The 17,023-nt window shown below is 43.7% G+C and overlaps 2 protein-coding genes across 17 annotated transcripts in view; one reads left to right on the top strand and one right to left on the bottom strand.

Annotated features, from left to right (window-relative positions):
• INSM2 (INSM transcriptional repressor 2) overlaps positions 1-2,204 on the top strand; it is a 3,551-nt gene extending 1,347 nt beyond the window's left edge. Inside the window, exon 2 of the mRNA XM_027637972.1 lies at positions 4-2,204. Within this exon, the coding sequence (XP_027493773.1) occupies positions 4-504 (501 nt within the window). The 3' untranslated portion in view covers positions 505-2,204. The remainder of the gene's footprint in view (positions 1-3) is intronic.
• A 446-nt stretch (positions 2,205-2,650) lies between these two features.
• Positions 2,651-17,023, bottom strand: part of RALGAPA1 (Ral GTPase activating protein catalytic alpha subunit 1) — a 142,695-nt gene continuing 128,322 nt past the window's right edge. For 6 of the 16 annotated variants that reach the window (XM_027638304.1, XM_027638308.1, XM_027638313.1 and 3 more), the window contains 2 exons: positions 5,540-5,654; positions 2,651-4,027 (listed from right to left, as the gene is read on the bottom strand). In XM_027638304.1, coding sequence (XP_027494105.1) covers positions 3,931-4,027; positions 5,540-5,654 — 212 coding nt within the window. In that variant the 3' untranslated portion in view covers positions 2,651-3,930. Of the gene's footprint in view, positions 4,028-5,539; positions 5,655-5,909; positions 5,913-12,041; positions 16,965-17,023 lie in introns of those variants that run through there. The other 10 variants (XM_027638306.1, XM_027638314.1, XM_027638318.1 and 7 more) reach the window with 7 other exon arrangements.

The following is a 17,023-nucleotide window of genomic DNA, read 5'->3' as shown; positions in this document are numbered from 1 at the left end:
CAGCACCGCGGAGGCGCGGACAGCGCCGGCGGCGCCCCGGCCGCCCCCGGCCCCGGCCTCGGCCCCGCTCACGGCGGCGCTCCCGGCCCCGGCGGGGAGGCGTTCGCCTGCCCCTGCTGCCAGAAGCGCTTCCGGCGGCAGGCTTACCTCCGCAAGCACCTGGGCACCCACGGGGCAGCGCGGCCGGCCGCCTTCGGCCCGCCGGAGCGCGGGCCCCTCGCCTTCGCCTGCCACCTCTGCGGCGCCCGGTTCCCTTCGGCGGATATCAGGGACAAGCATCGGCTGTGGCACGCCGTGCGGGAGGAGCTGCTGCTGCCGCCGCCGCCGCCTGCCAGCGTTCCCGAGGGCGGCGCGGCGGGCGGCGAGCGGCAGGGCTTCCCCTGCAAGCACTGCCCCGCCACCTTCTTCAGCGCACCCGGGCTGGCGCGGCACGCCAGCAAGTGCCACCCGCCGGAGAGCAGGCAGGTCCTGCTGCTCCAGGTGCCCGTCCGGCCGGGCTGCTAGGCCCGCGGCTGCCTCGGTGGGACTGCTCCGAGAGCCCGGGCTAGCCGAGCGGGTCCTGGCCACGCTGTAATTCCTATGGAAAGTCGCGGCTCTCACGGTTATGACGGCGGAGAAAGGCGCCCGCGGACTCCCGCCCGCCGCCTCTCGGGCCGGTGGGTAGCGATGCGCGCCCCGCACGGGCACGGCAGCGGGTTCAGCCTACGAGCGGCACCGCCGCCGCTCCACGGGGCCGGCCAGCAGCACTCACACCGAGCCCCGCACGGGAGGGAGGGCCGCGCAGACCCCCAGCTGCCGGGGCGGCTGAAGGACTCGGGGCGGCTGTGGGCACGGTCCCGGGCGAGGAGTCCTGCCAGCGTCTGCCGGGAGGCGGGCAGTGCCCGGGCGCCGGGTACGGGCCCACCGCTGGTATATCTTCCGTGGCGACTCTCGGATAGAAAGTACAGCTGTATATAAGGTATTTAAAGAGAGGAATTATTTTTCGTGAGAAAAGGAGCCTGATCTAGTGACCTTGTTTTAATAGCCTTAGCCCCTGAGCTTCAACACTTAAGTTATGGTGAGGTGTTTTGTTTGCTGTACTCTGTACTAAGATAGCCGAGAAAGTAAATGTTCATATTAAGTCAATGTCAAGTCATATAATAGCTAGTATGGGAAACTAATTGTGCTGTCTGCTTAATTGAAATACAAGGTGTTGATCTATGTATGCATCTCCTGCTTACTCTGTGTCTCTGTACTCTAGCGACTGTGTAGTAGGCAAAACACGTCTCTGGCAGTTGCCCATTCCAAAACCTGCTCTGTTAGTGGTTTGTTAGTGCAGCATAGACAGTAGCCAGGAGTGCAGCTCAGTGTCACCTGGCTGGGCAGTGTGTGGCCCTGCCAGGCCCTGCATCATAGGCAGGCAGAAATAACCCTGTCTGCAGCTGGCCTTTTCAGGAGGCCTCTGACCCCTCTCCACTGTGAGCTGCGCATTTGATGTGAGTTCCTCCAAGTCTTGTGAACAGCTGAAATTAGGACATGAAACAGTCTTTAGACGTTTTGCTAAAGTGCAGATGACAGGCTACCTTCCTTCTCCCTAACAACACCTACTTTTAGCAAAGCATCCTGTGGTGTGTTCCCTGGCTTTGACAATGCTCTGGCCAAATGCTTTGAAATGCTGTTGAATTTACCAGCTACTGACATTTCAGACATATTTATTTATTTATTTATTTATTTACTTATTTAATTTTTCAATTTGAGTGCTTGTTTCTAAATGTTATAGCAGATGACAAGGGCAAAACAACTCAATAAAAGATTTTAAATGTAGCTCACACCTTTTTTCAATTCAGCAGGGCAAAGTGGGTCAGCTGGTGATTTCTGAAGAACCAAACTGATCCCAGTTGTAGTCTTTGTTCTAACACTCTCTCTGAAATAAAGCATGTAAAATATTTCAATCTCTTGTTAGCATCCTCTAAAGCCATTATTTCTGTCATTTTACATTTTGCTTCACACAAAAAAAGATTCAGATGTATCATGCCCAAAGGCTGCAAGCAAGTGATAAATGCTTTGTTTTAAATGCGCTTCACGGACTTCTGTCATTTTAGTTCCAGGACCTGGACAAATGAATTAAAACAATATAACCTAATATAGCCAAGATTTGCTCTCTGACAGAGGAGGCTAAACTCACATCTCACTCTTCTGACAAAAATAAAACATGTTTTAAGTTGTGCATTTTTCTGTCATTTGTTGGTAACAATGGCAAAAATACCCATTTATGCATTTAATGGGTTCACTCCTGGAGAAGGTCCTTATGTTTTTTTAAAATCATCGTTCCCCTTTCTCCACTTGTGCAGTCAAAGATGAAGGGTGCCAGACCACACAAATGTGATTATTATTAACTGCTCCTAAAATCAGCACTTGAACAACCAGCCTGCAGGAGAGAACGTCCTGTGCTTTATATTACATGCAATGTATTTACTAGATCTGGGGAAAAGTTTTCAGTCTGGCATTCTTTTGATGCATTGGGAAAGAGCTCCTAAGAACTCATATACTTCTTAATACAAATGAAAACTAAGCTGTGTATTGCACTTAATTGCTCCATATCTACGTAGCACACAATTCTTCCATAAATTGGAGTAAGAATCTAGTCAGTGAGGTGAATGACTAATATGCAAAAGGTGGTAAGAATAATTTTATTGTATTATTAAATAGCATGTCTTCTTTTCAACCATTACAAATTTGTTGATACTACATGAATGACAATACATAATTTCTCTTTTTATTGTTGCCCATATGATATATTTACACATGCAGTTAGTACCGATGCCATGCTACATTTTGTTAACAGCATTTTGTTGTTTACTAGACTCAAAATGTGAGCATTTCACCTTTTGTAGGAAAATACCTCTGGGTGGGTGGAACTCGTGCACTAACCTGCGCTCGCAGGATTGAAATCAACAGCATTTCAGGCCAGGCTCCCGGAGCATGTTCCCTTTTCTTCCCTAGTACCCATCATCGCAGCAATGAATTTCTATTAGGAAAGTGTTTGTTTTTAAATTTTTTTTAATGTAAGAAAAAAGAATATACATCTAGATGGAGCATCCCAATGACAAAGGCTAAAACCCATGAAACTTGATAGCATTTACTACTGATACCACTTGGAAAAGCAAACATTATAAAAATATTTGGAAGCCAAGCATAAATAGAATTTCAGCACAGTGATTTTTTTTCTGGCATAGATTATCTGCAGAGTTATGAAATGATACATTGCTTTGTGAAGAAAGAATTGGTGCTATGAGCAAATTATTTCATTTGGATTCTGTAATGCTTGAAAGGCCATTGAACTATTTTATTCTCAACATAAATAATCTGTACACATCCTGTGCATTAACATTGTGACATCTGACAAAGACTTCACATATGCAATGTCAATTTAAAATTGTACATTCATTTTCAAATTGTACATATTTCTTTCTTTGTTACAGAGAAAATTGCAATGGGGCACAATAAATACAGTGTAATCCAGCTGCAGTCTCCAATTCCGTATGTAACTCAAGATCAACCAGAGTTTAAAATGACTACTGTTAAGATACCATAATCATCCACGAAGGTAAAAGGTGCAGAAGACAAACTGCACTGCAATTAAAAAAAAAAAAAAAAAGGGCAGGCAGACTGAAGTTTGATAAAAAAACAATGCTAAAATATCAAAGTAAAATTCCAGTGTCACTGTTTAAAATAAACATACAGAAAAGGAGTATGCAGGGCACAGGCACACACACATGAGAGACATTACTCTTGAGTGAAAGGTATGAGCAGTGAAAAAAACCCCGGTGCTGAGTTGCTGCGGGAAGGGTGGCCAATTGCTGTTCACTAGAAAGCTTCAGGCATCTCGCCACTTAGGATTTGTTGGCTGAGCCAGAGGAGCGGCGCAATTTCATGGACATGCGGCTCTTGCTAGTCCGAGGAGACATTGGAGAGGCTAAGTCTGTTCCATCCACCTGTGCTGTTGCTGCTGCTGGAGTTTCTCCCAGCTGAGTCTCTGGGCAGAAGCCTGAAGAGGACAGCAAGAACCAGATGGGTCAGTGCCGCCTTCCGCACTCGCAGCATGGGATCTCTTAGCAAGGGGCAGGGAGGAATTTCAGTGCTGCTGTCACTGCCACAGCATCTCCTAGCCCTTTACCAGCTGTGGGTGATGGTACTGCTCATGGAGTTAGCAACTGCCACAAATCCACCCCTAGAGAAAAGATGATGCCAGAAACCTCTGAGCTATGGGACTGCAGAACCCCCTTGCTCTCAGCAATTGAGGCAGCACTGAAGTGGGAGATGTTCTCCCACTAACCAGGAGAACAAACACCTCCAGTTCCCTCACAGGAATGGGGAGTCATTATTCAAACCACAACCCAGAAGAATCCAGTCTTTAATGAGAACATGAAGGTTAACAGCTCATTGTGCATGAAGGGAGCTCTAGGAATGCAGCTGAAAAGGTGGAGTGAATTTGGGGCCAACTGGGAGAGTAAAACATCTTCTCCCATCCCAACTTTAGTTGGTGTTTCAAAAGGCAAATTCCTACAGGGCCCACAAGGCAGAAGCTTGAACAGATCGTACTAACTGGAGGCACTATACGTTAATGTTTCTTTGTAAAAGGAACAAGATGAATTTGAGACAACAGTATGTAATTCATTAGCCCAGTGCCCAGAGCTATGCTCCAATGGGCCCTGAGTCCTCACTGCAAGGGGACAAGGCTTTTCCTTACAAACAGTCTGTCTCCAAATCTTCCATAAAGATACAAAAGGAAAAGGAGAAAACGTGAAATCAAAATTACATTCTCCTTTCCATGTTATAGAAAATTAATACTATGAACTCCCATCCATAAAATTAAACTGCATTTTAATTAGCCATTCAGAGAGACTGACAGTGTGATTGAACTCAACTACTTCAGTTGCCACTGAAGGCTTCTGACCTGTGTAAATTACAGACAGAAAGTCCTGCAGGTTTGATGGGGAAACCCCTGCTGACTTCAGTAAGCCCAAAATCACCTGCTATTTCTTCCACATCATGCTATTATTGCTAGTTATTTAAAAGGGGTGCAAAAATAATTCAAAACTGCTCATGATTTATTTTGAAAGATTCCTCTAAAATCAAGTGAGGTCATCAGGTAAGAAGTCAAGGAGTACATTTAAAACATTGTCATAAACCTCTGGTATTTAGTGACCTGGTTGTCCTTGCCTGGTCCCTCACCTGCCTGCTCCAGAGGGACATCATGGTACTTTCTATCTTCAGACTGACACAAACCATCAGAGTGACAGGGGAAAGCAAGGGCTGTTATTTGTTCCCCAGCTGGTGACAGTAATTCTGTTCATGAACTAGGTACTTCATTGCCAAACAATCTGGAAAAGCATGATAATGTCTGACTCACTGTGCCTTACAGAAAAAGGCAGGCAGGGAAACATGCATTTGCATTTTCTGAAATTCTATCTTGTTCTGATTTTACAAGGAATTAAAGCATTTCAAATGGTGGAAATTAGAGAATAGAAAATAACCGTTGTTGTTTTGCACAGCATACCATTCACAGCTAGCGTGAAAGACCTTCCGTTTCAAGCCTTTGCCCTTTACCTTGATGTGGCCAATGCTTTCTAGTGGAGGTTTTGGAAGGAGAAGAAATATCACAGCATTTCTTTCTTTGTTGAGAATGAAGAAGTGATGAGGAAGGAGGAGTGGAAAGAAGTGAGGAAGGGGGAGGAGAAAAGATAAAAGATAACAGGTGTGAGACATGAGACACGAACCGCAGAGATTGAAGGGTATTAACAGATGAGCACAGAAAACGGAATTTCGAATTTCATTATGCAATTGCTGCTCATGCTACAGGTTAAAGAGAGTGATGAGTTAGTTATGTGCAATGAAGCAACAGCTCTGAAATTCAGCATCATACTTACCAACTAAGCATTAAAAGAAAAAAAAGGAAGGGAGAGAGAAAGAAAAGAATTCTATAACATTTTCCAGATCCAGCAACCTTATTAATAGCAACTGAGATACATCCTAAACACTGTTTGAAATGCTTGCTTAACATCTGTGAAAACAGTTAAATACTCACACACATACACACAATCGAGAAGAAAAAACAAATGACAACTCGATATATGGCTTCTGCTCCCCAGCTGTTTCACAGTTGAATATATTAAAATTATAGCCAGTCTCAACATGAGACTCCTGAAATCATGTAAAGAAGAAAAAACAGCTAGTTTTAAGCTAGTTAGTCTGCATCAAAGGGTTAAATCCTAGTGTGGAATTTTATCACAGGGTGAATAAAGAAAACCTTAACCTGCCCCATTATTTCAATTAAGGTATTATTCTGGTCATAGCTTAAAATTTTGTTTTTAATTCCTGCAGACAGAAGCACAAATTCACATGTAATCACATTTTTTTAAGAACCTTAGAGCTATTGAAGAACAGAAGTCATGTAAAGTGATTTTCACATCTGAACATATCACACCAGAAGAGTGAAGAGTAACAATAATCAACAGACTAATTAGTAACTAAATTTCTCTGAATTTTAGATAAGCACATATATCTGTATATACATACATACGCACATACACATGTGGATATTAAATGTGGTATATTAAAATTTTGCAGGTTTTGCTTCCTCTTCATAGTTTTAAAATTTTCAGTATAAAATGTTAGTATCTCTGTCCACAATTGTCCTGGTTCTGGCCAGGACAGGGTTAATTTTTGCAGAAAAATGGGGCATGGCTAGGACCCAGAGGCTATTCTATACCATCTCATGTCATTTTTCTGGGGATGGGGGAAGGGCTGCTTCCAGGTCAGCATAGAGTGTTCACCTCTTTCTTGTACCCTCTGTCATTAGTATTGTTGCTGTTACTGTTTGTTTTCTTATCTCACTGCTGTATCCAGTAAACTGTTCTTATCTCAGCCCATGATCTTTACCTTTTATGCCTCCAATTCTCCTCTTGAGCCCACCACAGGGGAAGGGAAGAGGGAGGAGGAGTGATGGTGCAGTGCATGGTTTGGAGTGGTTTCAGTGGGAACACTAAATTGGAGAATACCATTCCTAAACCATGACAGCCTTATTTGGTGCCTAATGAAGGGTCAGATCTGACCAGAGCAGTTAGGAAGAAAACCTGATCTAAGCATTAGTTGTATTAGGTCCAGAGCCACTGGTCACAATGTTGCTTGGTCTGTTCATGTGGGTGCGGTACCTAACCCTGGATACGTTTCTGCATATGCACTATGTGCCCATCACAGTGCTCTTTTTTCAGAGCAGGGAGAGAGACCAGGATTGTTATGTGGATGCACTCTGTGTTTTCAGTTTATGATATCATAATATCAAGGGCAATGAGGGTCATTTGGCATGTGTATTCAGTGTTGCTCTCTTACCCCTACCTTGAGCGGCACCTCTGAGAGTCTATGAGGGGAGATCTCATCACTCTCTACAACTCCCTGAAAGGAGGTTGTAGCCAGGTGGGGTTGGTCTCTTCTCCCAGGCAGTTATCAGTAAAACAAGAGGGCGTGGTCTTAAGCTGTGCTAGGGGAGGTTTAGGTTAGATATCAGGAAGAAATTCTTCACAGAGAGGGTAATCAGGCATTGGAATGGGCTGCCCAGGGAGGTGGTGGATTCTTCATCCCTGGAGGTTTCTAAGATGAGAGTGGATGTGGCACTTAGTGCCATGGTCTAGTAACCTCAGCGATAGCGGACCAAGGGTTGGACTTGATGATCTTGGAGGTCCCTTCCAACCCAGCTGACTCTATGATTCTATTAATAATTGTTCCCATTCTGTGGGAAGACAAAGGAAGGATGATTTTCCTCAGCTTTTCACTCCCCTTTTCTCCTTTAGGCTTGTTATAACAGCTTTTGAGAATTCTGAATTCCCTTTGGATGTTAAGGAAAGCATGCTATGTTGCTACACCATCTCAATAAAATCTACACCATGTCTTGAATCAATATGGTCAACACCATGGCTAATGTTAGGACAGTTATGAGTTGGAAGGTGGGAGAAAATGGGCCAGTTTTGGGGAAAATTATCAGCTCCAATGATTTGGAAGTTCACCCCTGAACAACTACAGGACCCTATTAAAGTGACAGAATATTTGCAAGGAGAATGCTGTGACAACTCCAGAGAGGGGCAACTTATTGCAGTATGTTGGGCCCTGGCTGCTGTTTACCAGACACAGTTCAATATTAGACAGCACGATCAGGGGAAGGAGGAGGAAACCAGACCAACAGGCAGCATGGCCACTCAAACTGCAGCTGAACCAGGGGAACAACCTGTGCCAGTAGTAGTCACTCCCATACAGAAGAAGGAATCCAAGACCAAATTAGTTCTCTTAGTAAGGGATGAAGAGGAAGCAGGTCCCTCAGAACAGGAGCAAGAGCAGGGCCAGAGATAATCACCCGATCCCCATCCCCGGGTGAGCTGTGAGATATGTGAAAAGATTTCAGCCACCAGTCGGGAGAGCCCCTGGTGACCTGGCTGATGCTGGGATATCACAGCCCATGATACGAAACCGGATGGTAGTGAAGCCAAGCAACTGCGATCCCTGTCCCAGGGCATGGGCGATTGGAAAGAGGACAGAAACTCTCTGCCTCTGGAGGTGACTCCTGTCAAGCATGAGGGAAAGGTGTTCTCTCAAGGATGATCTAATGGGGTGTCCAAGCAGGTGGAAGGCCATGACGAAAAGTATCCAGTACCTGAGAGAATTGGATGTGCTGGAGGTAATCTTCAGGGATTCAAATAATGCAGAGTCCCCTGTAGATCCAGATGAGGTCCAGTGTACACAATCCACATGGCAGAAGTTTGTATAGAGAACACCATCGTCATGCACCAATTCATTGGCATTGATGTCAATGAAAGAAGGAGAACAAACAGTGCTTCAGGTGACTACCCAACTCTGGCAATATGAAGATCATCTTTTTTCCTCCCTACTGACCTGTGCCTCAGCTGTGGAAAGACTGTCTAAGACTGCAGAGAGGCTCAAAAGACTCAAGCAAGTTAAAGAGGAAAGGTCCCATGCCCCACCAGTACAGACCAGACTCTCTGCTATTGGGAGCAAGCACCCCCCTGCTTGAGAGAGAGGGGACACACCATGAGCTAACCTGTGGTTTTACCTGCACCATGGAGAGGACATGAGGAAGCAGGATGGAAAACCCACCTCTGCCCCAGCAGCACAGGTATAAGAGTTGAGAGGAAGAACAACCACCACAGGAAATTCTTCAAGGATAAATGCAGCTCCAGTTTCCAGAGGGCAAGTCCTCAGACAGAATAGGAGGGCTGATGTTACTTCTGATCCTCTTGAAGGGACCACCAGGTCACCCTTACAAATGAGCAGTGAGTACTATGACCAGGACTAAAGGGGCCCTGTCTCCAGCCAGGTGGAGGAAAGGGACAATCAGACCTGCTGGAGTGGGTGGATCTGATTGCCTGGCACATCAGACCCACAAGAGTAAAAGGCTTCAGTTGACACAGGTGCCCAATGAACTCTGATGCCATCAAGATATGTGGGGCAGAATCCATCTCTATTTTTGGGGAGATAGAGGGATCCCAGCATCTGACTGTACTGGAAGCTGAAATGAGCCTGACCAGGAACAAATGGCAAACACACCCCATTGTGACTGGCCCAGAGGCCCTTGTGCATCCTTGGCATAAATTACCTCAGGAGGGGGTATTTCAAGGACCCAAAAGGGCGTCATTGGGCTTTGGGGACAGCTGCTGTGGAGAAGAGGCAATTAGACAGCTGAATACCTTGCCTGGTCTCTCAGAGGACCCTCTGCTTTGGGACTGCTGAGGGCTGAAGAACAACAGGCACCAATTGCTACCCCAACAGTGCACTGTCAACACCTCCACACCAACCAGGGCTCCGTGACCCCCATCCATGAGATGATTCGTGAACTGGAAAGCCAGGGAATGCTCAGCAAAACTCACTCACCCTTTCATAGTCCTACATGGCCAGTGCATTAGTCCAATGGAGAGTGGAGACTGAGTGTAGATTATTGTGGCCTGAATGACATCACACCTCAACTAAGTGACACTGTGCCGGACACGCTGGAACTTCAGTAGGAACTGGAGTCCAAGGCAGCAAAGTGGTGCCACCATTAACATTGCTAATGCATTCTTCTCCACTCCTTTAGCAGCAGAGGGCAGGCCAGTTTGTTTTCATCTGGAGGGGCATCCAGCACACCTGGAACCCACTGCCCCAGGGGGGTAAACACAGCCCCACTATTTACCATGGACTGATCCAGACTGCACTGGAAAAGGGTGAGGCTCCAGAACACTTACAGTACATTGATGACATCATTGTGTGGGGCAACACAGCAGAAGTTGTTTTTGAGACGGGAGAAGATAATCCATATCCACCTGAAGGCTGGTTTTGCCATAAAGCAAAGTCAAGGGACCTGCCCAGGAAATTCAGTTTTTAGGAGTAAAATGACAAGATGGTCATCAGATTCCAATGGATGTGGTCAACAAAATAGCGGCTATGTCCCCACCAACCAGGAAGAAGGAAACACAGGCTTTTCTAGGTGCTGTGAGTTATTGTAGGATGCATATTCCAGATTACAGTCAGGTTGTAAGCCTTCTTTATCTTATGACATGGAGGAAGAACAATTTTAAGTGGGGTCCTGAACAACAACAGCCTTTTGAACATTAAAAAGAAGCTTGTTCATGCAGTAGCCCTTGGGCTAGTCAGGACAGGAATGTGAAATGTGAAGAATGTTCTCTACATTGCAAGCCAGGGAGAATGGCCCTTCCTGGAGTCTCTGGCAAAAAGTACCTAGGGAGACTCAAGGATGAACTCTGGGGTTCTAGAGTTGGGGATACAAAGGATCCGAGGCCTGTTACACTCCAACTGAAAAAGAGATACTGGCTGCTTATGAAGGGGTTCAAGATGCTTCAGAAGGGATTGGCGGTGAAGCACAGCTCCTCCTGGCACCCTGACTGCCAGTGCTGGGCTGGATGTTCAAAGGGAAAGTCCCTTCCACACATCATGCCACTGATGCTATGTGGAGTAAGTGGGTTGCACTGATCACACAGTGAGCTCAAACAGGAAACCCTGGTCTCCTAGGGATCTTGGAAGTCATCGTGAACTGGCCTGAAGGCAAAAATTTCAGACTATCATCATCATGAGAGAAGGAGAAGGTGACACACGCTGAGGAATCCCCACAGTATAATCAGCTACCAGAAAATGAAAAGCAATGTGGTCTCTTTACTGATGGTTCATGTTGTATTGTAGGGATACATGGAAAATGGAAAGCTGCTGTATGGAGTCCCACGTGGTGAGCAGCAGAAGCTATTGAGGGACAAGCTGGATCAAGTCATGTTGCAGGGGGATTTGATTTTTGGGTGAGAACAGTCTGTAATGTTGAATTGTATAACATTGGTTGCTGAATGACACTACCACTGTACGCCATAACTACCATGGACAAATGAGCATGGACTGCTCTGGATACACCAGTCATGAGCTCCTGATGCAGCTTGCAACTAGCCAACAGTACACCAGCTCCTCTGCCCTGGAAGACCTCTAGGACAGACAGAACCCACAGTCATGGACTAAGTGAACTCAACAGACATCTTGGAGGGATGGCCATTGACTATGGAAATGATACTCATGCTTGTGTATAGATACTCATGCATCTATAAATATATGTATACATTTGGAAGGTGTAGGATTTGGGCATGACACAGATGCTATGGAATAAGGGGTGATAATGTCTTTGTTCTGGCCATGACAGGGTTAATTTTTGCAGAAAAATGCCAGGACCCAGAGGTTATTCGATACCACCTCATGTCATTTTCTGGGGACGGGGGAAGGGCTGCTTCTGGGTGAGCATAATGTGGCAGAGGGAGCGGTCGGGTATTGTCGGGGGGGTTTCCATGTGAATTGTTGTCTCTTTCTTGTACCTCCATCACTAATATTGTTGCTGTTACTGTTTGTTTTCTTATCTCATTGCTGTTTCCAGTAAATTGTTCTTATCTCAGCCCGTGATCTTTACCTTTTATGCCTCCAATTCTCCTCTCAAGCCCACTACAGTGGAGGGGAAGAGGGAGGAGGAGTGATGGTGCAGCATATGGTTTGGAATGGTTTCAGTGGGAACACTAAATTGGAGAATACCATTCCTAAACCACAACAACAATGAAATATTTAGTTATCCAAAATATAAAACCAGGGTTAAATATGAAGGCTTTATTGGCAATTGATGTGAATCCAGAAAGTTCTATAAAATAAACAAAATAGATGTGTTTGGATTTTTAAGAGGTTGAAGAATGTCAGGAAGTGATCCATATTTTTCTCCTCTTAGGCTTGACAAGTGACAAATATCATAGCCTGATGTGCTATGATATTTTGGGGCCATAATGTAAAGCCGCTTTAATTGCTTCTGAACAAGGAGGTCGTCAACAAAGTTGAAATGCGACATTTTCACACTCCATTTGAAAAATTTTAGAATCTTCTAATAATAGTACATTGGGTTTTTTTGCTCAGAAGTTAACTATTTAAATCTAAAATGGAATATTAGCTCCACACAGACTGAGAACTAAGGTGAGCTGGAGGAACCTGGAGGTGTCATAACATATGGATTGCCATAACTCATCTTGCCCATCAGTTCTGACTTTCAAAGGTGAAAAACTCACTGAGCAGAAGCCTGACAGGATGCTAATGTTAAGACAGGGTAAGACTACTCTCAGTCCTTCTGGCTTTATCACACCTCGTTGTCTGGATCAATGCTGTCTTGAGTGCTGTCTCAGAATGACCACAGAGGAAAATATAATTTTTACACGTTGGTAGATTCTGATGTCTTTTAAGATACTTCAGCATATCCCACCTGATCTTCAGGGAAGAGGGCAATCATTTTTGTACAGCTTGTGCCCTGTGCCACTCTTACAAATTCCACTACAAATTTGGCCAAGTTGTCAATCATGCTCAGCAGAGCCTTGATAGTGTCAAATTAATTAAGCCTCTCAGAAATTCTGTGAAATGAGGAAAGGAAGTGAGAAGCAGATGTAGAGAGAAAAACTGCAAAAGCAGCTGCACAGAAAGGCAAAGAGGTGAGGAAAAGATGGTCTAAAGACCTGGGAGACCAGAACTGGTAGAAGAGAAAGAACTAAGAGGCAGACATGAGAAAGAACACAGCAAAAAAAGATTAAATTTGTGGCAAAACAGCAGCCAAATCCATGTCCGGTGACGAATGCTCTTCAGAACCTGGCTGGAACCATTCATGTTAGGTAAGCCTATTCCTCTCTGTCAACTAACACCTGTGAAACCCACTGGCAAAATTCCCAGTCTTTCCACTAGTGAAGATTCAGGCAGAGCTCACCATTACTACCAATTATTGTCCTATCTCAGTCTGCAAGAGGTGGTGGTGGCTCTAGAGGTTGCGGTTTTGCTTATGTATCATGTGGTTGGTTAATCAGTGTTACAGGATTTCTATTTTGCCCTATGCTTTAAAACAAAAATTAAAGGAATTACACAAGCAAATGTCACAAGAAAGTAAAGTCAAAACTTCAAAAATTAGCATTCCCTTGTACGATGTTTTTTAATTGGACAACCATACTCTTTTTTTCAGTGGACCCATTTCATTAAATGTAGAAAGTTGATCTCTTTGGGTTTCTAGCAGTCCACACTGAATTTACTGCCTCAAAGTGCAGTACCTCAAGGTACTTTTAAGGACAACAGTTCAGAAATGCATAATGTTTCAGCTTCAGCTGTTCCAATATGACATTCCATTTGGAAAATGTCAGTAAGTTTTGAGGTTTTGCTCTGATTTGGAATGAAAAAAAGTCTTCCTGAGTTTGGACTAGAGAAGGGATAATGAGAATTTCTTCCAGTCCTTCCAGACACAGAGTCCTCATTTCTGTATTTCTGCTTTACTTCCAATCACACAAACACCATCATTCTCATCTGTGACGGGGTAGTACAGGGCCAAAAAGGGCACTAGTTCCAAGTTTCACAACAAGCAAGCAGAAAAAGAAATTTAGATGTGAGCTGTTAAATTTGATTTTTTCTTGTGCAAGGCTGAAGCATCATTACCTCTACATTCCACTGCTTCCCTGCCTGTATGATGACATCCCCACTTAGTTTGGGAGTGGGGCAGCAGAATTGTTCTGAACACAGGCTTGAGAATACAGAAGTGATTGCTGGGACCAAAAAGTCTGGTGCTTTTGTCACAAGGAAAATCCTATGACTAATGTAGAGAGGCTCCCTCTCTATAAAGTTTACCGTAATGAGGTACTAGTTTAAGTAGGAAGAAAGGGAACAAAAGAAGATAGAGAAAAAACAAACTCAAGATGTGAGTACATTTTAAAGCTCAGAATCTTAGCATCATGAGGTCAATGTGCCCTTCAATATAATTGAGCTTACCATCGACAGTTCCCTCAAACTATTCTGGTGTCACAGAGATCTGGTTCACTCAATAGCTGCATAGGACAAATCACTCTATTTAGCAGAGTATTTGCAATTACACTATTTAACAGAGCCAGCATAACGTAAAAAACACAGAGGCAACTGAATTACATTCTGTGCTTAAGTACAGGTAAAACTCAATTTTTTGAAAATGTACACATCCACTACACTAGTCAGGTTCCTAAACATGGGAAGGTGGACTTGTCAGATATTTTGACAGGGCAAACTAAGCTTCTAGATAAAACAGCAGCTGCCACAATCACATTGTATTGAAGAGCACCCATGGTAAAAAAGAAAACAGCTTTTGTGAAGGGCTGAGCCTTTGATAAAATATGTTGAGGAAATACAGCTTGTTACTGAATGGCATTTTCTCTATTTGCTCCGATTATCACAGTTCAAATGACAAAAAATGGCATGCTGTACTGGTCAATGGTATCACAACAACAACAACAAAATGACAATACCTGGTGATGGGCTTTAGAAGCCTCATAGTTTCTACAGATCTTTCTTAGATGACAGAAATGTATAGAATATTTTATAAAATTAAACATATTTAGCAGCTGTAAACTTGGAGATCATGATACAATTAAAGAATCAAGTCTACAATATCTAAAATGTGGATTTTTTTTCTAGCCTCTTCTGTTATTTTTCATTAAAAGAACTCTCAGACATAAATGAAATATTTTGTATTTAAAAATGTGATGTGTTTTTAGAATCTGATCAGAAATTTTGAGATGACATGGACAGACAGCCATGTTGGGCAGACAGCCTGCAAGGTTTTGTCTGAGTCATCCTGGGGGTGATGAATGCACGAGGATTCCCAGGCAGGACTCCAGCACCACTCCTATGTTCAATCCTGGCATAGTTCAGTGCTCTGTACATCTTTCAAGAAATCCACCTGTTGCAGGGACCCTGAAAACTTTGGGATATCTATTTTTTTAATAGCATACCCAGTGGACTTGTGGGACTAAAGTCCATCAGAGATTTGGGTCATCTGCAGCAGCCTCGGTCACAGGTCTGCCTTCACTAGAACTGGAAACCAGTGATTTCTAGGCTAACCCCAAACACTGGGGTAACCTTTTTGGCAGGTAACTGCAGTGTCATTTTATACCAGACTCAGGCTTTACAATTTGTGCCCTCCAGAGTCGGCTTGGAGGTAGATGGTGTGGTGCTATTCCAGGCGCTCTGTCCTAGAGCTGAGCATAAGAGTTCCAGGATCCTCAGATGGAACGAGGATCAGGCTGCAAGTGGGACTGCCACAGCATCCCGTTTCCCTGGGCTGAAACAAAAGCTCAGAGTCAGGTAGATCCGGGAACATGTTCTTTGACTCTGAGTTACACTGTGCTGCAAGTCCATTCTAGGAAGCTGCTGACTGCTCCTGACACTGATGTCTTGGTCATTTGCACTGCACAATGCAAAGTTCAGAAGAATGTGGCCCTCAGGACAGGACATCATGTTTTGCGGTATGTAGACACACACACACACACATGCAGATGTGAAATACATCACAAGCTCCTATTAATGAGATTCCTATGGAAAATTATTAAGTTTGATAGAAAGGTTAAGATAAAAATCAAGTTTCTAAAAAATCATAACCTCACTTCGGGTCATGTTAGAGAATAGAAAGTATGACTAGGACAATTTTTAAAAGAATAGAAGAATTGCCACTGTAGAGCAGAGTACTCTGATGCACTAAACTAGCACAGAAAAGCAGGTTTGCTTCACTCTGAAAGAAAGAACTAGAGGAAGAGGGCGGAAGGACTTGGCTTGGAATGAGGTTTCTGAAAATAAATAGGCAGAACTGCTATAAGTGCACTAGAATATGGAATATATACTAGCCATACAAAAGTGTCTGGTGTTGAATACTTACTAGGTCCATCAGGCAGGAAATGCGGCAAGGACTGGTATCCCTGGTTATTGTTTTAATGTTTCTGGTTACAGATTTTTCTCATTCAAATGTTTTCATACATTAAATTATGTTATTCTTTTTTATACTAGTTTAATTAGTTTTATATTACTTTTAATTCTGTTTCTCTTTGGTCTCAACGATTTCCACTAGCATAACTATACCACTTATTATACTTTGAAACTGCGCCTCATCTCTAGTTATTGTTTATATTTTCAAGTAAAGGAGTGTCAACATTTTAATATCTCAGTCATTCTTTCTGTAGTCCTATCACAATTCTTGTATAACTTAGAATTAATTTCTGCATATATTTTTGCGATTGAGAAACAAATTTTCAGGTAGCAACTTGCCAAATTATTGTTACAAAATTTATCTCATTTAGATTTACAGTTTTTTCATGGAAGCATTTTGATTGTGATTAAATAAGGTTTTTCTGAGCCAGAATTTCAAGTGTTACACATTCTTCTTCTCCTTCTCTCCTAGGTTATCACTGGAGAATGTCTTACAACATCAATGAAAGACAGTACAGGGTACAAAACACACCACTGCCATCCAGTACTACTTGTGCATGCTAAGAAACAAAGGTCAACACAATAAAGTGTTACTCATTCAACAACTGTCTCTATCATTAGTTACCTTAATCCCAGAACCAGTGTTAGTGCTTCATGCAGACCTGAGGTTAGTAAAAGACTAAAACTTTTAGAAGATGTAGTGGTCATTTCTCAATCAGTG

The sequence above is a fragment of the Corapipo altera genome, unplaced genomic scaffold (assembly GCF_003945725.1).
Source record: "Corapipo altera isolate COAL_440 unplaced genomic scaffold, ASM394572v1 23, whole genome shotgun sequence".
NCBI classification, from domain to species: domain Eukaryota; kingdom Metazoa; phylum Chordata; class Aves; order Passeriformes; family Pipridae; genus Corapipo; species Corapipo altera.
The sequence above is the reverse complement of the archived record's forward strand: the minus strand, read 5'-3'. Positions and strand labels throughout refer to the sequence as shown.